The sequence below is a fragment of the Mustela erminea genome, chromosome 6, assembly GCF_009829155.1.
Source record: "Mustela erminea isolate mMusErm1 chromosome 6, mMusErm1.Pri, whole genome shotgun sequence".
Lineage (NCBI taxonomy): Eukaryota > Metazoa > Chordata > Mammalia > Carnivora > Mustelidae > Mustela > Mustela erminea.
Genome location: NC_045619.1, coordinates 88,328,431 through 88,354,498, shown reverse-complemented (window position 1 = coordinate 88,354,498; position 26,068 = coordinate 88,328,431). Strand labels below are relative to the sequence as shown.

Genomic DNA, 26,068 nt, shown 5'->3' with positions numbered 1-26,068 from the left:
GATACTTCCTTGAACGTGGCTAATTTTGGGCTTTCCAAGCATTTAGAGGGTGAGTGGGAAACTGTGTTGCGGAATTCGGAATTGGGGGGGAAGCAGTTTCACGGAAAACACACACACACACAGTCTCACGGAAAACACACACACACACAGTCTCACGGAAAACACACACACACACACAGTCTCACGGAAAACACACACACAGTCTCATGGAAAACACACACACACACACACACACAGTCTCACGGAAAACACACACACACACACGCCCACCCTGACCCCCTCCACACGCCCACCCTGACACCACACACACACACCCACCCACCCACTCTGACCCTTAACTAGGGGCTGACTCCGCGGACAAGCTCGCGCCGCTCCCCCTCCGGCCACCAAGCGGCGCGCGAGGACACTCTGGAAGTCTGTCCCGGGACTGCGCACGCGTTCGTGTTCTGCGTTACTCTTCCCCTCACTTCCGTTGAATTTTGCAGCGCCGTTTGTCCCACACGGCTACCCGTACAGATCCGAATCTAGCCCGGGAACTAAGAGTTAGGGAAGCGCGATCCGTGAGTTCACCGATTCCCGACGTCCTCGAGACCGGCAAGATGTGCTCCCTGGGATTGTTCCCTCCGCCGCCGCCTAGGGGTCAAGTCACCCTATACGAGCACAATAACGAGTTGGCGACAGGCAATAGCTATGAGAGTCCGCCTCCCGACTTCCGGGGCCAGGTGGCCGGAGCGAGGAGGGAGGGGACCGACAGGCATGGGGGCGGGGCCCGGGAAAATGGGGGACCTGAGGCCCCGCAGCCGGGCGGGGGTTGCGGTCCTCCGCCTGGCCAAGGAAGCAGCCTGGCCCAGACTTGAGACTAGAAGGATTGGAATGTATTTTAGGGTTGGGATTGGAGGGTGAGGGATGTTGAGGAGCTGTGGGGCGGCCCTAGAGGGAATGGAGAGAATGAGGGAGAATTCAAGGGATATGAGGGTGTAGGAGAACTATTGAAAAGTTGAGGACAGTATCTGGGAGAGCCGGGAAGGCACAATCTGGAGTGTTTTTTTTTTTTACCACGGAGTTCCTGTGAAAGAAAAGGGAGAGAAACAACTATTTATTGAGCGTTTGCTATGTAAGAAAGAGACTGAATCAGGTGTGCCTCACACATGTTATAAGATCTAATAATCACAGCAACCGTATGAACTATGCCGGTTTTACAGATAAGGGAGTTAAACTCTGTTTCACTTTCCCACAAGGATTAGGTTTATGGGATGGGAAACAGGTCTCTGGAGCCTCTTATTCCTAGCCCAGCTGCGGTTTGGAGATGGCAAGGAGTTCAGCAGAGATCTGGGGAAGAGACTGATTGATTGTCACACCTCTCACTTCTGGCCTGTAGTGGATCAATCTTCCTGTCCTGAACCTGACGAAGGATCCCCTGAAGACCCCTGGGAGGCTGGACCATGGCACAAGAACTGCCTTCATCCATCACCGGGAGCAAGTGTGGAAGAGATGCATCAACATATGGTGAGACGTGGCAAAGGGTCTCCTGGACCATGGTCTGCAGATCCTGGAGAAGCTGGGGTCACCTTCCCCCTGCCTTGGGCTCCCAGGCTCTGTCTAGCTCAGTCCTGTATATCATTCATTATAACAAATTAGCAGTCCTTATTGGAAAACCTAAGTTGACAGAAGTTCATTTCAACTCCATTGATTTGCCTTGCTTTCTGGTGTAAGTAAGCCTACTCCCTACCCCCTTTTCGTGTCTTTAGCACTTTCTGAGCCTTTACCTGAAGCTCAGCAAGGTTAGGGATAATGTTGCAGTGAATAATCTCATATTTAGGTCATTCATTTAGCACGTTTTGGAGTGGAGCCGTACTGCCTGGATTCCATTCCTGGCTGTGTCACTCTATAACTGTGTGATCTTGGGGAAGTTACTTAATCACTTGGTCCCTCACTTTCCCCATCTGTAAAACAGGACTGATTTTACAAGGTTGTAGTGATGATGTAATGAATTAATGGATATAAAGCACTCAGAGAACAGTGCCTGGCACATATTAAGACCTTCAAGGGTTAGTTATTATCACTGTCACGTGTAGGATAAATTCCTACAAATCTAGTAGGAGGCTTCAAAGGGTATGTCCATTTGTAATTTTGTGAGCTGTTGCCAAATAGTCCTCCATTGAAATTCTACATATTTACAGTCCCACACATGCTACCAGATTTAGATATTTGTTGTCATAATACCATTTAATTTGTTATCATAGTACCATTTAATTTGGATATCTTCGTGTGAGTGAAGTTAAACAGCCATTTATTGTTTGATAGGTTATTCAGTCCCAGGCTCTTTCCCACTGCCTACCTCTTCAGCTGCTGGTTCTCTGCCTCTTCTGTCCCACCTCTTTCTGATGTCCCTGAAGGGGTGGTTTCCTGGGCTGGACTCAAAAGTTCAGACCTGGGTGTTCCCTTGTCTGCCAGGTACCCTCACTTGGCTCTTCTTCAAGCTTTCACTCACTCAGTATGTTCAAAGCCAGTGTCTTCATTTTTCTTTCCAAACCTGCTTCTACCTTGTGTTGTTTGTCTCAAGGAATGGCCTTACTACTCATTTGGGAGCAGGTGGCTTGAGTGTAGGCTCTGAGGCAGACAGGTTGAATCTGTTGATGCTGCTACTTCCTACTGAGGTCATATTGATAATATCAACCTCTTCATGACTCTCTTCTCTGATCTAAAAATGTGGTTGTTAACAATAGCTATTTTGTAGGGTTGTGATAGCGGCTGGTTTAGATAATATGTGCAAAGCTTCTAGCCCGGCCTTGGCAAACCATGGGCAGTATTAGCTTCTGTAATTATTATGTAGGCATTTCCCTTGGTGTTAGTCTTACTAATGTCTAGTTAGCCCTCAAATTCTGTTCATCCTACTTTTTTCTTTTTTAAGATTTTATTTATTTATTTATTTGACAGAGAGAGATCACAAGTAGACAGAGAGGAAGGCAGAGAGAGAGAGAGGGAAGCAGACTCCCTGCCGAGTAGAGAGCCCAATGCAGGACTCGATCCCAGGACCCTGAGATCATGACCTGAGCCGAAGGCAGCGGCTTAACCCACTGAGCCACCCAGGTGCCCCGTTCATTCTACTTCTTCAGCCTCTCAAATCTGTCTGCTTTCTCCAGCCCTGTTGGTTCAGGGCACTTTGGCCTTTTTCCCAGATCCTGAAGTAGCCTCTTAACCCGTCTTCTCCTCTCCATTTTTGTGCCCCTCTAATTTGTAGCCAGACTGATCATTCTAAAATGCCAATGTGTGTGTGGGGTGTGGGGGCACGCCTGGGTGGCTCAGTTGGTTGAGTGTCCAACTCTGGGTTTCTGCTCAGGTCGTGAGATGGAGTCCGCTTCAGGCTCTGTGGTCAGTGGAGAGTCTGCTTGAAGGTTTTCTCTTTCTGTCCCTCCCCCAACTGGCAACGCACATGCCCGTGCTTGCTTGCTTCTCTTGCTCTCTTTCTCCCTCAAATAAATAAATATTTAAAATACTGGTGTGGTCAGTTTATTACTCTGCTTAAAATCATTCCATGGTGGGGCACCAGGCTGGCTCAATCAGTACAGCATGACTGTTGATCTCAGTCGTGAGTTTGAACCCATGTTGGGTGTAGAGATTACTTGAAAAAAAACAAAAATATTCCAGTGGCTTTCCATTCACAGTCTTAGGGCAGGCCTTCATCTCCTGACCTGCTCACCAAGCCCTAAAAGATCTCTGAGGCTAGTTGCCTTGTTGGTAAAATGAGCAGAATGCCATTCAGATTCGTGTGATAAGTAAAGAAAGGATAATAAATAAATTGCATGGCACATACTTGGCACTCATTAAATGTGAGTGCTTCTTTTTTTTTAAATTTTTTTTTTATTTTTAAAGATTTTTATTTATTTATTTGACAGAGAGAGATCACGAGTAGGCAGAGAGAGAGGGGGAAGCAGGCTCCCTGCTGAGCAGAGAGCCTGATGCGAGGCTCGATCCCAGGACCCGGGGATCATGACCTGAGTTGAAGGCAGAGACTTAACCCACTGAGCCACCCAGGCGCCCCCCCCCCCATTTTTTTTTAAGACTTTTGTTATGTTGTATTATTTTAAGTAGGCTTCACACCCAGCATGGAGCCCATTTAAGGGGCTTGAACTCATGACCCTGAGATCAAGACCTGAACTGAAATCAAGAGTCAGGTAGTTAACAGGCTGAGCCACCCAGGCACCCCAAAGATTTTATTCACTTATTTTTTTTTTAAAGATTTTATTTATTAATTTATTTTTCAGAGAGAGAGAGGAAGAGAGAGCACAGGCAGAGTGGCAGGCAGAGGCAGAGGGAGAAGCAGGCTTCCCGCTGAGCAAGGAGCCCGATGTGGGTCTCGATTCCAGGACGCTGGGATCATGACTCAAGCCAAAGGCAGCTGCTTAATTGACTGAGCCACCCAGGCGTCCCTGAATTTTTTATTTTTAAGTGATCTCTACACCCACTGTGGGGCCTGAACTCAGAACCCAGAGGTTAAGAGACACACTCCACCAACTGAGCCAGCCAGGCACCCCTGAGTGCTCTTATTTTTAGTAAGTTACTGAATGAGTATAACTTGTAGAGGGAGACCAAAGGGATCAGAGTAATCTGACTCCCAGCTTCCTCTCCTCAGGCGTGATATGGGCCTTTTTGGGGTGCTGAATGAAATTGCGAACTCAGAGGAGGAAGGTAAATACTTTTCCCTCCTGACTTCTCTGGTTTTATGGTTGGCATCTCCTCTCATATTCTTCCCAATCTATCCCAATACCTCTTGGCCCAGTCCCCTTCCCTTTAGCATTCTTTTTCCTGTCCCGGTTGTCTATTCTGGTGCCGTCTTCTTTTCTCCTCTCTGCCTATGTCACATATCCTGAGTGGGTGTCCCAAGTATGGGTTGGGTGGAAGACCCTGGGGAATGCTTGTCCTTTCCTTGCTCATTCCTTATCCAAGGGTGCCCAGTGACAGCCCTCTGAATGGTTTAATCAGAGCTGCTTCCTCAACCCCACAGTGTTTGAGTGGGTGAAGACGGCGTCCAGCTGGGCCCTGGCACTCTGTCGATGGGCCTCCTCCCTCCACGGGTCCCTGTTCCCCCATCTGTCGGTAAGTCGGGCTTCTTCCCCTGGCCCTCTGGCCCTCCCCTATTCCTGCCCTCTTCCATTTTCCATCCCTTAAGTTCAGGGTGGGGTGGGAAGAAAGACTGCAGAGGGTGGGAATAGTCCAGCTCTCCTGTGGAAGTCAAGGGAATAAGCTTCTTTTGTCCCAGAGCATCCTCTGTCCACTTTGTTCTCATAGCTCAGGAGTGAAGATCTGATTGCTGAATTTGCCCAAGTCACAAACTGGTGAGTGTACAAGCTCTGAGGCTTTTGTGGGAAAGAAATCCTGAACCTTGGAACTTCTCAGTGGGAGAGGGAAGTCAAGCCACACACCCCTTCCACCCCTTTCCTATTACCCACATTCTTATTCCACGCCCCCCCCAAAAAAGGTGAAAAATAGTAATGTCCTCACGTGAAAGGGAATCTGAGCCTCTGGGCTGGGGGATGGGTTCAGGCCCCTCATGCTTTCTTTGGTCCAGGTCCAGCTGCTGCTTGCGGGTCTTTGCCTGGCACCCTCACACCAACAAGTTCGCAGTGGCCCTGCTAGATGACTCGATCCGTGTGTATAATGCCAGCAGGTACGTGGACTCCTACTGGGTGGGCTCCAACTCTTCGGTCTCCGTAAGTCAGTCTCCTTCCTCTCCAACCTTGGTTCCAGGGCTCCTGTAGGTTCCTAGGCCTGAAATCTCTAATGTTTCCTGTTTCCAGATCTAATCTTTATCTTATCCTTCTGTCCCACGATACCCCTGTGCTCTGGGTGGTCAGCTTCCTTCTCTTGCCTTTCCCTCCTCAACTGAACTCTGGTTCCCCAAGCTGTAGTGTTCCTGCTTTGACTCAGTCCCGTAACTTTCACCACAGCACTACAGTCCCGTCCCTGAAGCACCGGCTGCAGCGAAACGTGGCGGCCCTGGCCTGGAAGCCCCTAAGTGCCTCTGTCCTGGCTGTGGCCTGCCAGACCTGCATTCTCATCTGGACCCTGGACCCCACCTCTCTGTCTACCCGGTGAGTCCTAGCAGCCTCTGTCTTCCCTTGGCCGGAGGCTTGCGCCCATATTAGCAGTGAGGGGTGGTGAGGAGGTCTGGAAGTTCTTTATCTTCAAAGCACTTTCCAGGGCGGTGGGAGAAGCAGACCTACAGTCAATGTTGAGCTGCTGAGAATGCTGGACTCTAGAGGAAGGGACAGAACTAGGAGCTTCTGGAATTGTGGGGAGTGTGTATATATATATATATATATACACACACACACATATATATACGTGTATATATATATATATATACACATGGTCATGGAGTAGAAAGACTGCTTTTTCCAGAGGACTGTCAGATGTAGGTTTAAAGGCAGTAGGGGTGGGAATTTATATAGGCATAAGTTGAAATCAAGGAAATTGGAAAAAGAATCCTCATGAGAACTAAGTAAATATTAAATCAGAAACTGGTCCTTTATTATTTATTATTTTTAAAGATTTTATTTATTTATTTGACAGAGTGAGAGAGATCACAAGTAGGCAGAGAGGCAGGCAGAGAGAGAGGGGGAAGCAGGCTCTCTGCCGAGCAGAGAGCCCGATGCGGGGCTCGATCCCAGGACCCTGGGACCATGACCTGAGCTGAAGGCAGAAGCTTAACCCACTGAGCCACCCAGGCACCCCTGGTCCTTTATTTTTATTTTATTTTATTTTTAAAAGATTTTATCCATTGGGAGAGACAGCGAGAGAGGGAATACAAGCAGGGGGAGAGGGAGTGGGAGAAGCAGGCTCTTCACTGAAAAGGGAGTCCGACATGGGGCTCGATCCAAGGACCCCAGGACCATGACCCAAGCTGAAGGCAGACACTCAATGACTTAGCCACCCAGGCACCCCAGAAACTGGTCCTTTAAATTATGAGTAAAGAAGAAAACCTTATGGGCAGCCTTATTAGGGTAAAAGAGAAAATCAGAGTACAGTATTTTTAAGAATGGCAAGGAATATGGAAGATATGGAAGAAATTAGAAGAATTATTACAAAATATCACGTATAAGTTAGACCATCACATTGAAAATCTAAAGGAAAATTTTTTTTAAGGATTTCATTTATTTTAGAGAATGAGACAGAGAGAGAAAGTGCAAAAGGGTGGGGAGGGTCAGAGGGAGAAGGAGACTCCCCGCCGAGCAGGGAGCCTGTTGTGGGACTCAGTCCCGGGCTTCAGGATCATGACCTGAGCTGAAGGCAGTTTACCACCAACTGAGCCACCCAGGTGCCCTAAAGTAAATATTTGATTCTCTACCAAAATTTGTAACCAGAGTGGATTGTGTAAGAAATTAAAACAGATGAGTTCTGTCACTAAAAAAATAAAATAAAATGCCATGCATACATGGTTTTATGAGAGTTCTATCTGATTTCAAAGAAAAGATAACCTCCATGTTGTGTGTATGTGTTTTTTATTTTTTAAGATTTTATTAATTTTTGTGTCAGAGAGCACAAGAAGAGGGAGTAGAGGGAGAAGAAGGCTCCCTTCTGAGCGGGGAGCCCAATGCTCCTGGAATTGATCCCAGGACCCTGGGATCATGACCTGAGCCAAAGGCAGACTCTTAACTGACTGAGCTACCCAGGCATCTCTGTTTGTTTGTTTTTGAGGTAGGCTCCATGCCCAGCCCATAGTGGGGCTTGAACTCATGACCCCTGAGATTATAGTCACATGCTCTACTGACCAAGTGATCCAGGCTCCCCTTCCACATTATTTGAATTAGACCAGATCACAGGAGAATTTAGAAATTTTTGGAAATCAGGTTCCTGTTTTTTTTTCTTTTAATAAACTTTATATTGGCATAATTTTAGATTTTTAGAATAGCTGCAAAGATAGTACAGAGAGTTTTGAATATCCATCACCCAGTTTCACCATTTTTTTTTTTAGATTTTTAAAAATACATTCACTTGAGAGAGCGAGAGCATGTGGGCACATGAACCCAGGGGCAGAGGGAGAGGGAAAAGCAGACTCCCACTGAGCCCAGAGCCTGATGCAGTACTCAATCCCAGGATCCTGGGGTCATGACCTGAGCTGAAGGCAGACACTTAACCAGCTGAGCCACCTAGGCACCCCTGTTTCACCCACTGTTAACATCTTATGTTACCATGTGACAGTTGTCAACACTAAGAAACTGATGTTTATACGTTCTTAACTAAACTCAGACTTTCTTCAGATTTCACCAGTTTTTCTTTTTTCTTTTTTTTTTTTTAAAGATTTTATTTATTTATTTGACACAGATCACAAGTAGGCAGAGAGGCAAGCAGAGAGAGAGGGGAGGAAACAGGCTCCCTGTGGAGCAGAGAGCTCTATTTGGGGCTCGATCCTAGGACCCTGGGATCATGACCTGAGCCGAAGGCAGAGGCTTTAACCCACTGAGCCACCCAGGCGCCTTATTCACCAGTTTTCCTGTCCCAGAATGCATCCTGGTTTATTTTTATAAAGCTCAACCCTAAAACCTAAACCTGGTAATAAGTTGTATCAGAAAGACAGTATTTTATTTTTAAATATTTTATTTATTTATTTGACAGAGAGAGAGAACACAAGCAGGGGGAGCAGCAGAGGGAGAGGGGAAAGCAGACTCCCCGCTGAGCAGGGAACCTGATGCGTGGCTCAATCTTGGGACCCTGGCATCATGATCTGAGCCTAAGGCAGAGGCTTAACCACACTGAGCCACCCAGGTACCCCTGTTTGTATTTATATTTCTAAAAGATTTTGGTTATTTGTTTGACAGACACAGTGAGAGAGTTAGCACAGGCAGGGGGAGTGGGAGAGGGAGAAGCAGGCCCCTTGCTGAGCAGGGACCCTGACACAGGGCTGGATCCCAGGACCCTGGGATCATACCCTAGAGGAAGGCAGATGCTTAATGACTGAGCTACCTAGGCGCTCCCTTTTTATTTTATTTATTTATTTACTATTTAAAGATTTTATTTATTTATCTGACAGAGAGAGAGATCACAAGTAGGCAGGCAGAGAGGAAGAAGCAGGCTCCCCGTGGAGCAGAGAGCCTGACGCAGGGGATTGGACCCGAGCTGAAGGCAGAGGCTTAACCCACTGAGCCACCTAGGTGCCCCTTTATTTTATTTTTTAAAAAATTTATTTATTTATTTATTTGACCGAGAGATCACAAGTAGGCTGAGGGGCAGGCAGAGAGAGAGGAGGGAACCCTGCTGAGCAGAGAGCCTGATGCGGGGCTTGATCCCAGAACTCTGAGATCATGACCTAAGCTGAAGGCAGAGGTTTAACCCACTGAGCCACCCAGGCACCCTCCTCTTTTTATTTTTATTTAAGATTTTATTTTTTTAGGGACGCCTGGGTGGCTCAGTGGGTTAAAGCCTCTGCCTTTGACTCGGGCCGTGATTCCAGGGTTCAGGGATCCAGCCCCACATCGGGCTCTCTGCTCAGCAGGGAGCCTGCTTCCTTCTCTCTCTCTGCCTGCTTCTCTGCCTACTTGTGATTTGTATCTGTCGAATAAATAAATAAAATCTTAAAAAAAAAAAAGATTTTATTTTTTTAAGTAATCTTGTGTTCAATACAGGACTTGAACTCACAACCCCAAGATCAAGCATTGCATGATCTACCTACTGAGCCAGCCGTTATCACTGGTTTTTTATTTTTTATTTTTTTGCCATTATCACTGTTATTAATCAACATTATTTTTGGAGATTCTAGTGAGTGCAGTCAGACAAGAAAAAAGGTGAAGTCTTGAAAACAAAGGGAAAATTATTCTTCTTTGAAGATATGATTTCATATCTAGATAAAACAAGTGACTCCGCTAAGAAAACCTATTTGATCTAAGTAAATGTAGTAAGGTGACTAGATCCAGGAAACCAAAAGTGTAATAGTTTCCTTTTATACCTACAGTCATCACTGAGAACTTGAAATGGAAAAAATATTCTGCTTACAATGTGTGCAGTTACCAAAATCACTGGGAATGAATCGTTAAATTTATTTAACCTACTAGACATTTGGAGGAAGTTGTGGAAGAACATTAAGCAAGAGCTGACTAAATGGAGAGACACACTGTATGCCTGGACAGGAAGGTGTATCATCCTAGAAATGTCCAATTAAGTGGACTGGGAACCAGAATTTTGCTGCGTTTTGTTTTCTGAACTGGGCAAAATGATAATCAGAGTTTTTATTAAAGAGTAAATATGGAACAATTGCCAAGAGAATTTTGAATAGGAAGAATATAAGGGGGAGATTTGCCCTACCAAGTATTAAATATCTTAGGAAGTTACAGTAATGCAAAGTAATTGGCATGAGGATAGACAAACAGATCAGCATAGCTGTGTAACATTCAGGAAGAGATCTAAGAATATATGAGAATTTAATATATGAGAAATGTGGCTTTTCATTGCAATGAAGTTTAGATTTTTTTTTTTTAAAGATTTTATTTATCTATTTGACAGAGAGAAATCACAAGTAGGCAGAGAGGCAGGCAGAGAGAGAGAGAGGGAAGCAGGCTCCCTGCTGAGCAGAGAGCCAGATCTCTGGCTGGACTTGATCCCAGGACCCTTGGATCATGACCTGAGCCGAAGGCAGTGGCTTAACCCACTGAGCCACCCAGGCACCCCAAGTTTAGATTTTTTAAAAAAATTTTAGTAGTGTTGGGATAATTGGCTATCCATTTAGGAAATAATAAAGGTTGGGATAATTGGCTGTCCATTTAGGAAATAATAAAGGTAGTCCTTGCTTCACACTTTTTCTATACAAATAAATTCCAAGCAGACAAAAGAACTAAAGGTAAAAATAAAAGGACTAGAAGAAAGTACAGAATTTTTTTTTTTTTTTTTTTAATACATAATATTGGAGTGCCTGGGTGGCTCAGTTGAGTAAGAAGCTGCCTTCGGCTCAGGTCATGATCCTAAAGTCCTGGGATCGGGCCCCTTGTTGGGCTTCCTGCTTGCTGGAGAACCTGCTTCTCCCTCTGCCTGCTGCTCCCCCTGCTTGTGTTCTCACTCTTGTTCTATCTCAAACAAACAAATAAATAAATAAATAAATTCTTAACAAAAAGAAAATACATAATAATTTTTAGTCATTCAGAATGCTATTATTAAAATTTTAATGGTTCTTTTTATTACTTTAAAAAATTTTTTTTTAAGATTTTATTTATTTGACAGAGAAAGATCACAAGTAGGCAGAGAGGCAGGCAGAGATAGAGAGAAGCAGGTTCCCCGCTGAGCAAAGAGCCCAATATGGGGTTCGATCCCAGGACCCGGAGACCATGATCCAAGCCGAAGGCAGTGGCTCAGTGGGTGGAGCCACCCAGGTGCCCCAGAATTATAATGTTTGATAATATCCAGTACTAGCAAGACCAGGAAAGTGGGTGCTTTTTTTCTTGGTGAGAAGACTGTATTGTGATACAAACTTGTCAGAAAATAATTTGTTGTTGGCTTATTTATGTTTTTAAAAGTGCAAGCCTACGGACGCATGGGTGGCTTAGTTGGCCAAGCATCTGCTTTAGGCTTGGGGCCGTGATCCCAGTGTCCTGGAATGGAGTCCTGCATTGGAGTCCTGCATTGGGTTCCCTGCAAGGAGCCTGCTTCTCCCTCTGTCTGCTGCTCCCCCTTCTCATGCATGTGCTCTCTCTCACAAATAAATAAAATCTTTAAAAGAATAAAAGTGGGGCGCCTGGGTGGCTCAGTGGTTTGGGCTGCTGCCTTCGGCTCGGGTCATGATCTCAGGGTCCTGGGATCGAGCCCCGCATCGGGCTCTCTCCTCCGCAGGAAGCCTGCTTCCCTCTTTCTCTCTCTCTCTCTCTGCCTGCCTCTCTGCCTACTTGTGATCTCTGTCTGTCAAATAAATAAATAAAATCTATTAAAAAAAAAAAAAAAGAATAAAAGTGCAAGCCTTTTATACCCCCAAGTTCTGAACACATAGTAACACGAATACATAAGGATATAGAGTATTTCCTGCAGCACTGTTTGAAACAATAAAACATTACAAATAGCTGAAATGTCCATCTGTGGAGGCACGACTGAATTAGTTCGGGTTAATTAGTTCAGGGGCGTGGAGACAGGGCAGCCACTGAAAACAATGAGCTGGATCTCTGTGAACGGACCTCAAAAGAGAACTATGATTTATTGTCAAGTTCAAGAAAAAGTTGTAGATCAGCAGTCTGAGCTCCTGTTGGCACTAGAGGTACTTACTGTTCGGTGGAAAAGGAAGAGGATGGCCTTCATTCAGGCAGTGGCGTGTACCTGGCAGGCCAAGGACGTGGCCCTGGGGGTACAGCACTGACGGAGACATGGGTGCTGTCAGAAGTTCGCAAACCTTGTGGTGGACGACGATCCCCATGCTGTATCTTTGTGACAAGCAGAAAACCATGCAGAGGGAGAGAGAGTAATTCAGACAGGGAAATAGAAAGATAGGGTTTGTAGCACAGGGTGAGTTCTGCAGAAAAGCAGATAACTCTGGAAAAGAGATTAGAACCCTGAGATAACATCACAGAGGGTCCCAGGCCCCAGGCTGGATGGTCCTTCGGGGAGAGGGCTCTGGTCTGGGGCAGAGTGGGACTTCTCCCTGGCTCGGCACCATCTAGCCTTGCTGGTCGGAAGTGTGTGTCTCCTTGAGTCCTACAGTGGAAGCTTCCTCCCTTGTACTCATTTTCATCTATGGACCTAATGGTGGTGATTGTGCCCTTTCTTCCTTTTTTTCCCCCCCTCTTTAACTTCCATGACCCTTACTCATTTCCCCTAACCTGGATTTGAGGGGTCATCGAGATATGGAAGTTTTGTCAGGAGGTAAGGAAACAGAGACATGGGGGTGTTCTTGCTGCCTTCTGACTTTATACCCTGTTTCCCACCTGCAGACCTTCCTCGGGTTGTGCCCAAGTGCTGTCTCACCCTGGGCACACACCTGTCACCAGCTTGGCCTGGGCGCCCAGTGGGGGACGGCTGCTCTCAGCATCACCCGTGGATGCTGCTATTCTGGTGAGTTGGTCCCCACCCCTCTTGCGGTCATCTCAGCCCCTCCTCAGACTTGAGGCAATAGCATTCTTTACCTGGGGGTGGAAGATACCCTGTGGGGTGGAGAGAACTAATTGTCCATTTAGTGTTAGTGTTAAACTTACTCAGGGAAGGAGCAGTACCATTCAGATTCCTCAGATGTAAAATCCTGCTTGCTGTCACTGTACATATAAACCTATTCCTTTTTTTTTTAACAGTCCCTCTCCTGCTTCATCTCCTTTTTGTGTCTTTGTACTGTAAAGGCAGCCTGTGTGACAGGATGGGGATGCTGGAGCTTCCTCTCTCACTCCTGACCCCTTTGTCCTAGGTATGGGATGTCTCAACAGAGACCTGTGTTCCCCTTCCCTGGTTTCGGGGAGGTGGGGTTACCAATCTGCTCTGGTCTCCAGATGGCAGCAAAGTCCTGGCTACCACTCCTTCAGCTGTCTTTCGGTGAGTGGGAGGAGGGCAGAGGGAGGGGGAGGGCAAGGCTGACCTAGAGAAAGGCACTTGGCTCCTGGACCTTCAGCAGACAGAACCGTCTGTTCCGTTCCTATTCTCTGACCTGGCACCGGGACTGGCAAAGGGAGGGAAGACCAGGTTTTGGAACCTAGAGGTCCCGAGTTGTGACCTGCCTCTCTCCGGCATAGGGTCTGGGAGGCCCAGATGTGGACTTGCGAGAGGTGGCCTACTCTATCGGGGCGGTGTCAGGTGAGAGGATACCGTGACTCAGCTGGGGAGGCGGGTCCCGGGTGCCCCAAGCGTGTCTCCCCACATCCTCTGCTTTTCTTCCTGCATTCCCCTGCTGACCAGTGTTCCCCTGCCTTTTGCTCCCTGACCCCAGACTGGCTGCTGGAGCCCAGATGGAAACCGGCTGCTGTTCACTGTATTGGGGGAACCACTCATTTACTCCTTATCATTCCCAGAACGTTGCGGTGAGTCAGGGGAAGCAACTCAGGATGCAGAATATCTGGGGTAGTCAGAGGGAGGCAGGAATCCTCCAGAATAGGCTACTCTGAAGGATAAAGGGAAGATTGAGAGGTGTTGATGCTTACAATGGATGTGAGGTAGAGGACCAGTGAGAGGCCCGCTTCCTGTACTTCAGAGCCTCTGCCCTTCTTGCAGGGGAGGGAAAGGGGCACGTTGGAGGTGCCAAGTCAGCCACCATTGTGGCTGATCTGTCTGAGACAACAGTACAGACACCAGATGGAGAGGAAAGGTGAGCTGAATGGCTGGGGCGGCGGGGGGGGGGATTTGGGGGGAGCGGGTAAGCCGTGAAAAGGTGGGAGGGACCATGCTGAGGCTTCCCAGCTAACTCTTCTGACTTGTAGACTTGGGGGAGAGGCTCACTCCATGGTCTGGGACCCCAGTGGGGAGCGTCTAGCTGTGCTCATGAAAGGTAAGAGTTGGGAAGGACTTTGCTCAGGCCACAGCCCTCTTCCCATTCATGGAGGGTTTCTGTGTCCTGGCTACAGTTCTCTGCCTTGCCTTGGGATTCTGCTTCCAGGGTGCCTTCCTATCCCATCCATTTCTCATAGGAAATCCACGGGTCCAGGATGGTATACCAGTCATCCTCCTTTTTCGCACTCGAAACAGCCCCGTGTTTGAGCTGCTTCCTTGGTAAGTGCCACATTGGCCATCAGGTCCGAACTCCCTATTAGCCAGCCCACATCTTACTTCACTTGCCCTGTCTCCATTTGCCTGCTCACCTTCTCCCCCTAGTGGCATTATCCAGGGGGAGCCAGGGGCCCAGGCACAGCTCATCACTTTCCATCCTTCCTTCAACAAAGGGGCTCTGCTCAGTGTGGTGAGTAGGCACGGCTGCTGGGCTTTTGGGGAGCAGGGTGGAGGAACTGAGCGCTGTGGCTGCTGCATGGCCCTGCCATGTGGTCTTTGGGCCTAGGCTCTGGCTGTGATTGATTTTTCTTTCCTTCTCTGCAGTGCTGGTCCACTGGCCGAATTGCCCACATTCCTCTGTACTTTGTTAATGCCCAGTTTCCACGTTTTAGCCCGGTGCTTGGCCGAACCCAGGAGCCCCCAGCTGGGGGTGGAGGCTCTACTCATGATTTGCCCCTCTTTACTGAGACATCCCCAACCTCTGCCCCGTGGGACCCTCTCTCAGGGCCACCGCCTGCCCAGTCCCACTCTCCTCACTCCCACTTCTAATAATAAAAAGTCTCTTTTGTTGTTTTCCACTCCGTTACAAGACTTTTTCTCCAGGGAGTTGCACTAGTGTCTAGTGAAGAAAAAAAAAGGCATGGACTTCGGGTTAAGATAGGGCTGTGTTACTTTTTATGAATTTGGGCAACTTATCTGACCCTAGGAACTGGGTGGTTTTCAGGTGATGTTGGAAAGCAAAGCTGAGAAAATACCTACCACAGGCTTTGGCATATAATGGACATTTCACTTTCCCCAAGTTTCAGCAAGTTCCCAGAATGGTGCAGGACAAAAATGGGGTGAAGACTTGGTCAGTACGAGATAGACGATGTTTTATTGGTCTAGGGAATTTGTGGGAGGTTCAGGTACTGGGCGCTGGGCCAGGGTGGCCCGAGCCATGCTCAAGGCACCTTCTCGGGTGTGGTGCCCACCAATGAATCCGCTGGTGTGGACAAAGATGCAGCCAGGAATCCCACTGACCTGGTCCAGGGCCTCATCCCGAAGACCCCGCCATGGCTCTGGCAGGGGCAGCCTATGAGTGAACAGAAAGAGGAAGCTGCTGGGAGCAAATGGAGGTCTTGAGGAGCAGAGCGCAGAAGAAGCCAAGGTTAGCGGCCCCCTCTGATAGGGCTGAAACAGGCCCGAAGGTCTGAGGATGGTCCTCTAGGGCCTTACCGGCTCTGGAATGAATGGGGCTCCTTGGGCACACACTGTATCCGCCACTGTCCAGCCTGGTCAGTGTAGATAACAAAGGCGATGGTGCCTGGTGGGGACAGCCCAGATTCCAGGTGGTAGAGGTGCTCCTTCCAGGGGCATCCACCTTTTGCCAGTTCTACTATCTCCCCACTTGGGTCCACCTGGAAGGGAGGCAGGGCTGGGAGATGTGGGGTGGAAGCAGGAGCCCCTCCTGACCAGCAGCCCGCCAGCAGTCCCTAAACGACAAACCACAGTGCCTCCTCCCAGGCCTGTACCTGGAATCGCCGGGCCAGGGCTTCTTCCACCAAGGCCCGGGCTGGCAGCCAGCTGTGTTGGTAGAAGTCTAGTCTCTGCAGAAACTCCTCTCGGACTAGGTCCATGGCGCGCTTGAACCCGGCCTGGGAATTGAGGGAATGGTGGGTATCAGAACCATGGTACTGGGCCCAACTTTTGACTTCACTAGGATTGGAGGAGGCAACCACTCTCATTTCCTCCCCCGATGGTTTTACACGCCTCATGGTCTTCCTTGGGGGCTCTCCTTACCTCAGTGTCTTGGTCAGGCTGGTTCCAGGTCGGATTAAGTCGAGCAACCCTGGCACTCAGTGTGGTAGTCAGCACATACCTGGGCTCTCCCTCTTCCCACTGCGAGATCCCATTGTCCACCGCATCCACCTCCTCCACGAAGTTCTCATACATCTAGGGCAGCACCAGGAGTAAATGATCTTGAGGATTCCATTTACATCAAGTTTTACAGATTTCACTAATTTAATTTCCATAAGAGGCCTGTGAGGGTCTCCCAACATTCACTGGGTGAAGAAAGGTGGAACCAGGGAGCTCAGCAGCTTCAGGTTGGATCTGATTATGCTGGGGCAGGCATTCAGATCACCTGACTTCTAACCCAGAGCCCCCTCTGCTACTGCACAAAGCCTGAGTCAAGGCCAGCAGTGTGTGAGGCAGGGTTTTGGACTTCAGAATAAGGAAGGTCTCAAGTTCACGAGGGCCTCTGGGGGTGGATCCCGGCGCTGAGAGAGGGTAAGTTTCCAGGTAGGCTGGGCTGGCTATTCAGTGTCCTGGTAAATGAGGTACTCAAGGGTCTGGCAAAACATGGGAGGTGGGAGAGTGAGTGCTGGACGAGACACCAGAGCTGGGATGTGGTCCCAAGGAAGCCCATGATGTGCCCTGTGGTGGGAACAGGTGCTGCATCTTCTGAGGTCACAGGAAGGGTAGGACAGTGCCTCAAGAGTCTGGGGGCAGGGACGTCTGGGTAGTTCTGTCAGTTGGGCCTCTGCCTTTGGCTCAGGTCATGATCCCAGGGTCCTGGGATCCCTGATTCATTAGGCTCCCTGCTCAGCGAGGAGCCTGCCTCCCTCTCTCTCTGACAAATCTTAAAAAGGCTAGGGGCAGAACTGGTATGGTATAATATCAATGCTTACAGCAAAACTGCTCTGCACATAGGCTTACAACATCAACACATCTGTGGTATGCAGTGGAATGCTCCTCTGGGAGAGAGCTGAAAAAGAAACTCCTTTAAGCTCAGCCTCTCTTGGTGTGGACCACATCCACAGATGTTCAACTGAAACTCGGTATAATTTACTTCAGTTGCTTAGAAGCCCCTCAGCAGGGGGCAGGGGTGGCTCAGTCCACCCTTTAAGTGGGTTAAGTGCCTGCCTTCAGCTCAGGTCATGCCTGAGATGGAGCCTCACATTGGCTTCCCTGCTTAGCAGGGAGTCTGCTTCTCCCTCTTCCTCTACTGCTCCCCCCATTCATGTACTCTCTCTCAAAAAGTGAAAGTCTTAAAAAAAAAAAAAGAAAAAAGGAAGCCCCTTAGCAGATGGGGAAATGGATCTAGGCAGTCTAAAAACAGTATTCCAAACGCTCCAATTCAACCATTCGTATTTCATCACTTCTCTGGATTGTACTAATGCCATGTCATAGGGGCAGAAGATAGGCAAGCTAAGACAGAACCGAACTCAGTGTCTTCTGCAAAAACCAGAGTTGACGGAACCTGAAGCTTGACTGGTGAACATCACAGGAGCAGGATCAGGTAGGTGTCCTGAGTCCCTGACCTGACAGGTGTGCCACAGCCACTCGCCCCATTCCTTCCCTCGCAGGAGCGTGCTGAGCTGCTCACAGGGGATGCTGGTAGAACCTGAGGATATTTTCATAATCCAACCTGTCCCAGCTGATCTTCCCAATTCATGTGTCCCAGATACGCTTCCCTCTATCTTCAGGCACCCAGAACCTCTAAGCTATGTGTTTTCCCACACAAGCAGCCTCCTCTATTACCACGTTGCTCAATAATCGTTTTTTATGCATGTGAGGTCAAGGAAAGGACCAGGAAACTCTACTCTATGGTTTTCAAAGCCCTTCCCTGAACCTCACCCACTTCTCACAACTACCCTGGGACAGAGGTGAGAGAGATCAGCCAGATCCCCTGTGAGAAGATGAGCCTGACCGAAGGAGAAGGTGCTGGGCCAGCAATGGGCCAGAAGTCCTGATCTGAGGTCCAGTCCTGCATTCAGTTCCATTCCCAGGTGGTGGAAACGCACTTATGGGTCATCTCTGCCCCTGGGTCCCCACCTTGTCATAGATGGTGCCCACCATGCTGTCCTCTTCACTGGTGCCCAGCAACTGGGCCAGCAGCTTGTGCCCGAAGTGCAGATAGATGAGTCCCGCACTGCTCAGCTTGGTCTGCCACGGCTTTCCAGGAGAGAGGGAGCTCATGGTCTCTGTGAAAGATCTGAGGAGCACAGGGAGGTAGGGCTGAGGCAGAGCTGCCCCAGTTAGCCCACAGCATGTGCATGTACATGCAGGCATGAGGGAGTGGAGGCTGGAGAACACTCAGGAGTGGGGAGGAGGGTACCCAGCTGTGAGACTTCAGCTTTTCCTTGGGGTTCAACATGGACCTCAGCTTGGAGTCTCTGTTAATGCTTTCATTTGACAATGGTTAATTCAGTGCTTACTACATGCCAGGCTTTGTGTTTTAGACATTAGCGATTAAAAAAAAAAACCCTAAGATAGGGGCACCTGGGTGGCTCAGTTGGTTAAGTGTCTGCCTTTGGCTCAGGTTATGATCCCAGGGTCCTGGGATGGAGTCCCGCATCAGGCTCCCTGCTCAGTGGGAAGCCTGCTTCTCCCCCCTCCCTCTGCCTGCTGCTCCCCTCTGCTTGTGCTATCAAATAAATAAATAAATAAATAAATCTTTCTTTCCTTTTTTAAAAGATTTTATTTATTTGACAGAGAGAGATCACAAGTAGGCAGAGAGGCAGGCAGAGAGAGAGAGAGAGAGGGAAGCAGACTCCCTGCTGAGCAGGGAGCCTGATGCGGGACTCAATCCCAGGACCCTGAGACCATGACCTGAGCCAAAGGCAGCGGCTTAACCCACTGAGCCACCCAGGCACCCCTAAATAAATAAAAAAAAATCTTAAAAACCAAACCAAACCCTAAGACAATGGCCCTGCCTTCAAGTTCATCTACTATAGGTAGACAAGCCCATGAACAACCAAGTGAATGTTCTAGCTAGGTTATGAACAAGAGAAAGGGGGACAGGAGGGAGGAGACACTTCAGGTCATTTCTAAAAGAAGGATTAGGTGTTTGCCAGCCAGACAAAAGGCATTCCCGGTAGATGGAACAACATCTCTTAAAATGGCTAAAAGGTCTCTACATGGAACTGCAAGAAAGGCAGCTTGAGTGTGAGAAGCAGCAAAAAAAAAAAAAAAGCCAGAAGGGTAAGCAAGGGCCAGATCATGGCAGGCCTTGTCCACCATAGTTTGGAGTTTGGACTTTATCTGTAGGTAGTGGGAGCCACTGAGAGATTTCCAGCAGACAAGTTCATGTGAGAGCACTGTGCCAGTCAGCATGCAGAACAAATGCAAGGTCTCCTGTAGTGGTGCAGGGGAGAGAGGAAAGTAAAAATCTGAATTCACAGTGGCACAGAGAACAGGGAAAGGGTACGACAGTTCTTAGAGAAGGAGAAACTACAGTTGTAATTTCTAAATATCAGTCTATCAGAATCAGCTAGAGAGCTTATTTTTTGCTTTGGTGTTATTACGTACTGAGTAGCTACAAAAAATATTTATAAAATGCTCACAAGATATAAAGACTAATACACAGTAAGCCCCCAGAAAAAAGTTAAAAGCAGCTAAACTAAATTGTTGATGGAAAAGACATATGTGCTAAACTACACAGTAGGATGGGTATGAGAACACAGAATTAAGGATACTGCTTACTTCTGGGGAGAAGGAACCAGGATAGGGAAGAAGTGCTTGCGTACAACACAGAAGTAATAGTATTGTTCTAGTCAGAGGTTGGGAGATTGGCCTAGGGGTGTTTGTTACATGTTTCGTATTCCAAAAGTGTTAAATACATTATGTATCAAATACTGCACAGTTCAAAAAGGTATATAAAATCATCAGGAAAAAGGAATCAGTCAATATTGTTACGTGCCACAAAGTGGTCCATTAATGTGAGACCCTCCGCCAGCCATCTGAGTTTGGTGCTGAGGTCACTGGAGCCCTTTCCATGAGCATTTCCAGTGGAGAGATTGGGAGAGGACCGGATGAATGAATGAATGGGATGAACTGGAGGGGATGTGCAATCAGGGTCAGCTCTGTTTTTGAAGAGAGGCTGAGAAGGGAGGGTAAGATATGAGGCTATAAATACCAGGAGGGTTCCCCCACAGTATCATTTAAGAACATCATATGTACACTTAAGAAAAAGAGGGAAAGGGAGGAAAGTACTTAAGAAGAATTAAAATAAAACATCTTCATACTCTCTATGAGAGCACCACTTTAATCAGTGTGGTGTCTATGAGGGAGGGTTTTGTTATTCATCCCTTAGATTTCCAGTAGAAACAATGGGAAGGTGTGTGAAGGAGGCGGCTGGGTGGGTCAGTGGGTTGTGTCAGCCTTCTGCTCCTGGAATTTAGCTCGCTGAGCAGGGAGCCTGCTTCTCCCTTTCCTACTACTCAAGCTCTTTCTCTCTCAAATAAATACATAAAATCAGAAAGAAAAGCAAACACTGGGGAAGAACGGTGGTGTGAACCCCCAGAGGAGACAGTAATAGACCTCAAAAGGGGTGAACAGAAGGGAACAATGTTTCCTGAACTGGAGGGAGGAAGCTGAGGGTGCTTGGGAATGGCAATCTGAGGATATGCACTCAGGAAAGGCTCGTTCCTTTCAAGAGGAGGTTGCAGGGTCACTTACTGAGGGAGTTTGATGTGGCAAGGGCCTGAGGCGAGAGGAAGAGGGCTGAAATGGTACCATGGATAATGGGCCACCCTTGGAAAAGAAAGATTTCCCACCTAGCAGTATAAATGAAGTAGAAGACCACGTACATCTGAGTGGTCACCAAGCACCGTCACCATGTGAGCCCAGCAGTCTGAAGTGGGGCAGCAAGGGCACATGAAAGGACTAATCTGAGCTGGGGTACTTACTGGGGTGAGGACAGTGCTAGTGGGAGAAAAGCTTGACTGAGCCAAGGAAGGCGCACGGCCAGCAGGGAGGCTTGTGAGGACCGCCTGGAAGCCAGGAAGGCCCAAGGTCAGGTGGATGGACGCAGAGCAGGGGGAGAACTGGCAGGCTGCAGTCCCATGGGACTCAGGACTTGGTTTTCAAGGAGGAGGCGGGTCCCCTTAGCGGGCACGGACCTCCGCAGTGGATGGCTGCCTTGGAGCACAGAGGACCGTTGAAGTCAAAAGAGCTAAAGAAATGCTATACGGGAACTCACCTCTGGTGATGGTCATACCGGTGTCTCTGAGGATCGTATTCGCCACCCACATCCACCACGATGTCACAAGAAGCCAGTTTTTCGGGGTCCCGGGTCCGCACAATCTCTGCATCCTGTAGGGGACACAGGATTGAGGGGGCGGCCAGGGTCGTGCAGACAGAGAATGAACGTTAGGTTTCCAGGGGAGTGTACGGAGGGGTGCTCAGATGCGGCCAGCCCGGGCCCCGGGGTCAGTTTCCCTGGACCGGATCGTACTCTGTACTCGGGCAGGAGGCGCAGCAATGCGCACGCCAGGGCCTCATCGCAGTGGAAAGTGCCGTTGTGCGTTCCGATTCGGGGAGGCGCCATAAGGCTGCCGCGGGGTCGCTTGGATGGCGGGGCGGACTCCAGGCTGACCGTCACACCCGGCAGGGCCCGCGGAGGTGGCGGCAGCCGCAGCAGCAGAGGTAGAACGCGCGAGAAGCGGCGGACCATGCAGCCTCCCAGGTTGGGGGGGTAAGGTGGGTCGTCGACCCGGAAGAGGAAGCACCCGCGCAGCCTCACTTCCGTCAGGCGGCCGTTCCCACGGCAACCGGCAGGCGGAGGAGAGCGCTCCGCCGGCTTGCTCCAGCTCTTCCAAAGGCCCAGAGTGGAGCCTCCAGGTTCAGCAAGGCATCACCCCTACTGAGCAGGCTCTGGGGAGGGGCACAGCATCTCCACCACCGCCCTCCCACCTCACCAGTCCTTTGCTTAATGCAAGAAAAGACCAACATTCTGCCCAGCTGGCACATTTATTAGCATGAAACACGAGACCGGTCTCTTCCCGGGCCTCAGGAAGCCACGCCCACAAAGTCCCAAACTCCCGAAGCAGGGTCCCTCTGCCCCATTTCTGAAATAAGCTCTCAGGCCTTGGCAGTAGCCTGAGTTGCCCCCAGGGCTGTGAGCTGCTGAATCTTCTGGCTCATCATCTCCATGACAGCTGTGGGAAAAAAGAAGAGTCAGATCCTGGTCTGGAGCTTGGGGGAGAACCCAATTCAGGAAATGTGAAAAAACATTTAAAGACAGGTAGACAACCAAGGACAGTTAAAACTTTTAACACAGTGGGGGCGTCTAGGTGGTGTAGTCGGTTGAGCTTCGGGCTCGGTTAAGGCACAGATTGGTCGTGATCTCAAGAGTCTTGAGATGGGGCCCCACCTTGGGCTCCCCATTCTGCTTGAGATTCTCTTTTCCTCTGCCCCTCCCCCCACCCTGCTCATGCACTCTAACTCTGAAATAATTAAAAGACAAAACAAAACCAGAACTTTTAACACTGATCCACTGTGGGACACACTCAGATGCACACACAGGAAGTGTGTCATGAAATATGATAGTGTGAAAGTGTCAGGAAATATGATAACCACTTAGACATAAAAATGAACAAAATACAATATTAAATGTGTCAAACATAACTGTAGATAGATTTTTGCCTTCAGAACAGTGATCTCAATCCTGACTGTGTAACAGAAAGGCCTGGGGAGGTTTTTTGTTTTTGTTTTCCTAAATATTTTATTTGTTTGACAGAGATCACAAGTAGGCAGAGAGGTAGGCGTGGTGAGGGGAGTGGGGGGTGGGCAGTGGGGCTCTATCCCAGGACCCTGGGATCATGACCTGAGCTGAAGGCACAGGCCCAACCCACTAAGCCACCCAGGCACCCTTACCTGGGGAGTTTTTTGTTTTTTTTTTTAAGATTTTATTTATTTATTTGACAGAGATCACAAGTAGGCAGAGAGTCAGACAGAGAGAGAGGAGGAAGCAGGCTCCCTGCTGAGCAGAGTGCCCGATGTGGGACTTGATCCCAGGATCCTGGGATGATGACCTGAGCCGAAGGCAGAGGCTTTAACCCACTGAGCCACCCAGGCGCCCCTACCTGGGGAGTTTTGAAAAAAAAAACACTAACCCCCTGGAATTTCCCCACCCCCATCCCCAAGTTGATTTAATTGGTTTGGATTGGACTCGGGCTTCCTTTTTAAACCTCCTGGTTATTCGCATGTGTAGCCAGGGCCACAATGACTAGTACTTAGGGTTGTATTTCTTTCTTCTGTGTTCATTTACATATATCATCTCCCCCATTCCATCCCCATTTAGATAGGACACCCCAAGAACAAAGATTATTTCCATCCTTTAAATTTCTCAAGCACCCAACCCAGCAATCTACAAATACTGGGTATGTAATGCACAGAATCTAGAGAATCCATCTAGACACCAAAGAGAAACACATGATTTCAATCTAGCAAAGAGGACACCCTCAGTTGATACTGGACTCCATGTTCTTTATCATGGAGGTAGAAAGGGTGAAGAGGAGCCCTAGACCAACCTTACCCTGTTTCATGGCATGCTTCTCCTGCAGAGCTGGCTGGATTTTCTCCATTTGCTTGGTAAGGAAGTCTATCTTTCTCTTGAAAAAGTCCTTGGCATCGTCAGCTGTCTGAAAAGTCAGAGGTAAATGAAGAGCTAAGAGGAGACCCTATGCTGCACTCTAGGTCTTCCCCTAAACTTCCTTTCCCTGCTCAGATGGGCATCCACGTGGTTGCTTTCCACTCACCTTTTCTACATAGTAGCCTGTTCCCACATCGATGAGTACATGTTCCACATCATGTAGCTTCCCAGGGACATACATCTGAGAAGCAAGGATTAAGGGAAAACTAGCCCAGCAGGAGTGTCATGATTCCCTGTCAGCTAGCCTGCTTGGCTTTCTTTTCTAAAAACCTACAACCCACAAGGACTGAAGAATCTGGAGGCCTTTGAACCATACCTGTACACTCTAAATGGGAAGGGACAGAGAAGTTGGCTCCTTATGGAGACAATGGCAATATGCTAGAACACTCTCTTGCTCTGATCTCATCTCCCATCCTCCAAGCAGTTCTTACAGTTTTTCCCACGAGCCCCTCCAGAAGGACTAGATACAATGATATTTTCCCACTGCTGTAGAGTAGTAAAAGTGAACACCTGGCTTCACTTTCCATCAACATCCCCAATCACGAAATCACTAGCTAATTCCTGATGAATTTAATGCCCACTATTTGGCCACCCCCTACTACACTACTTCTGTATTTCTTTTTCAGCCTGTCAGCTCTCAGACTACAGCTTACGGATGCCCTATGGCAATAACTTTTTCAAGTGAAACATTGAACGGGTAGCCAAAATCCAGGCTTCTTGGGAACAATAGTTTAGAAATAAGTGTTACAGTTAAGCCAAAACTGAAGATTCCTAAACAGAGCCCCCTTGTTTCTGTATCTTACTATTCTTCCATCGTTTAGGTCTTCTGAGTTATTAGTAAAAGTCTAAACCCACCTGTTTTGTCTTTGTATTAGAGAATATTCCCAAACCGCAAAGGGAAATAATCACACCTCAATTCTACATATCGCTTTGTGCTCACAAGGCATTAGCTGCATGTTGGCCCCAGACAGGGAGAGGTACAAAGAGTATATAAGAGTATTCTCAGAATCATGGGGACACTCTGTAGTAATCAAAAGTAATCCCATCCTTCCCCACCCCCAGGAAAAGGATGAGAGAGAAAAGGAGAGAGCAGCGTAGCAGTTTCTGTGGAAAGGATACAGAACTCGTCAGTGGGACGAGTAATTCTTTCCCTGTGAAAGCAATTAAGACAAACATCTGGGGAAGGTTAAGACGTTAAAGGGAGTTCCATTATGGCAGAGATAGTAAGAGAGATCTTAAGAACGGAAACAGGGGACAAGAGCAGAGGAATGTCTTGTACATTTCAACTCTAGATGGACAACATGAAAGGGCTCATGTAGCGGTAGACAATATGTAAAGGTTTGGTTTCTCATCTCAGGTAAGGGCAATTGGATTAGAAGTCTGGACGAGAGTAGCCGGCTCACCACATCCCCCAGGTTGCCTTCACGCGCCTACCCCATACCCTCGTTGTTCTTGTTCAGCACGTTCAGACAGTCCTTGGCTTCCACATACTTGGTCTGTACCACCTTGAGCTGGGCAATAGACGTGGACAGGAACTCCACCTCCTACAGAGGACGGAAAATAGGGTCAGTGTCGGGGCTGGAGAGAGAGGGAGGCACTGCCGGGGAGGGGGCCGATCCTGGGATAGGATGGGAGTTTCGGAGGAGAGGGGAAGCCTCCCAAAGAGGGGAGGAATGGGAGGCGAGGGAGGACGCGTGGGCGGGAGACATGTGAGTCGGGAATGGGGTGTCTCTGCCGCCCGTCCCCACCTGGTCCAGCTGGTTCTTGAGCATTTCTAGCTGCGGCAGGTTCAGCTCGCTGATGTTAACTGACTGCGCCATGTTGGGAAGGAGGACTAACGGAGCGGAAGCTGGCTCGACGAGCAACGCTCTAGCCGCCCTCTGCGCATCTCAATGGCTGAGCCAGGAGGTCTCGCTGCGCCGGACGTCTCTATGGTTCCCCCGCCCGGGAAGGGAAGGTAGAGCGGGAGTTTTTGGGAGACTTACATTGTTTTGGCGA

At 48.6% G+C, this 26,068-nt stretch overlaps 3 protein-coding genes across 8 annotated transcripts; 1 reads left to right on the top strand and 2 right to left on the bottom strand.

The window, feature by feature from the left end:
• The first annotated feature begins 456 nt into the window (after positions 1-456).
• Positions 457-15,230, top strand: AAAS (aladin WD repeat nucleoporin). 6 transcript variants are annotated; one of them, XM_032348367.1, is made up of 16 exons: positions 463-722; positions 1,379-1,506; positions 4,634-4,689; positions 5,006-5,097; positions 5,290-5,336; positions 5,570-5,668; positions 5,949-6,092; positions 12,900-13,020; positions 13,364-13,488; positions 13,686-13,746; positions 13,880-13,970; positions 14,161-14,254; positions 14,367-14,434; positions 14,574-14,655; positions 14,758-14,842; positions 14,977-15,230. In XM_032348367.1, exons 1-16 carry the CDS (start codon positions 600-602, stop codon positions 15,199-15,201), a joined length of 1,641 nt encoding a protein of 546 aa, XP_032204258.1. In that variant the 5' UTR covers positions 463-599; the 3' UTR covers positions 15,202-15,230. The 6 variants fall into 6 exon arrangements, with proteins under 6 accessions (XP_032204262.1, XP_032204258.1, XP_032204260.1 ...); XM_032348368.1 differs by lacking the exon at positions 463-722 and adding an exon at positions 733-867; XM_032348371.1 differs by lacking the exon at positions 4,634-4,689 and having other exon boundaries at positions 457-560.
• A 273-nt stretch (positions 15,231-15,503) lies between these two features.
• MYG1 (MYG1 exonuclease) lies at positions 15,504-22,258 on the bottom strand. The gene is made up of 7 exons (XM_032348373.1): positions 21,872-22,258; positions 21,617-21,729; positions 18,469-18,628; positions 16,432-16,584; positions 16,164-16,286; positions 15,868-16,049; positions 15,504-15,724 (listed from the first exon to the last, which is right to left on the bottom strand). Exons 1-7 carry the CDS (start codon positions 22,088-22,090, stop codon positions 15,526-15,528), a joined length of 1,149 nt encoding a protein of 382 aa, XP_032204264.1. The 5' UTR covers positions 22,091-22,258; the 3' UTR covers positions 15,504-15,525.
• A 109-nt stretch (positions 22,259-22,367) lies between these two features.
• PFDN5 (prefoldin subunit 5) lies at positions 22,368-25,949 on the bottom strand. Its single transcript, XM_032348374.1, has 6 exons — positions 25,819-25,949; positions 25,512-25,614; positions 25,190-25,221; positions 24,177-24,251; positions 23,954-24,059; positions 22,368-22,574 (listed from the first exon to the last, which is right to left on the bottom strand). The coding sequence occupies exons 1-6, from the start codon at positions 25,888-25,890 to the stop codon at positions 22,498-22,500; spliced, it is 465 nt and encodes a 154-aa protein (XP_032204265.1). The 5' UTR covers positions 25,891-25,949; the 3' UTR covers positions 22,368-22,497.
• Between the last annotated feature and the right edge of the window lie 119 nt (positions 25,950-26,068).

Excerpts from the sequence above, each read along its gene's own strand:
- AAAS (XM_032348367.1), top strand. The coding sequence starts at position 600 with ATGTGCTCCCTGGGATTGTTCCCTCCGCCGCCGCCTAGGGGTCAAGTC. Across the intron at positions 4,690-5,005 it reads TGCGAACTCAGAGGAGGAAG|TGTTTGAGTGGGTGAAGACG; the intron begins GTAAATACTTTT and ends TCAACCCCACAG. Across the intron at positions 14,435-14,573 it reads TCTAGCTGTGCTCATGAAAG|GAAATCCACGGGTCCAGGAT; the intron begins GTAAGAGTTGGG and ends CATTTCTCATAG.
- MYG1 (XM_032348373.1), bottom strand. The coding sequence starts at position 22,090 with ATGGTCCGCCGCTTCTCGCGCGTTCTACCTCTGCTGCTGCGGCTGCCG. Across the intron at positions 18,629-21,616 it reads CGGTATGACCATCACCAGAG|ATCTTTCACAGAGACCATGA; the intron begins GTGAGTTCCCGT and ends TGTGCTCCTCAG. Across the intron at positions 16,585-18,468 it reads TGGGCACCATCTATGACAAG|ATGTATGAGAACTTCGTGGA; the intron begins GTGGGGACCCAG and ends GTGCTGCCCTAG.
- PFDN5 (XM_032348374.1), bottom strand. The coding sequence starts at position 25,890 with ATGGCGCAGTCAGTTAACATCAGCGAGCTGAACCTGCCGCAGCTAGAA. Across the intron at positions 24,252-25,189 it reads TCGTCCCACTGACGAGTTCT|ATGTATGTCCCTGGGAAGCT; the intron begins GTATCCTTTCCA and ends CTTGCTTCTCAG. Across the intron at positions 22,575-23,953 it reads GAAGCATGCCATGAAACAGG|CTGTCATGGAGATGATGAGC; the intron begins GTAAGGTTGGTC and ends TTTTTCCCACAG.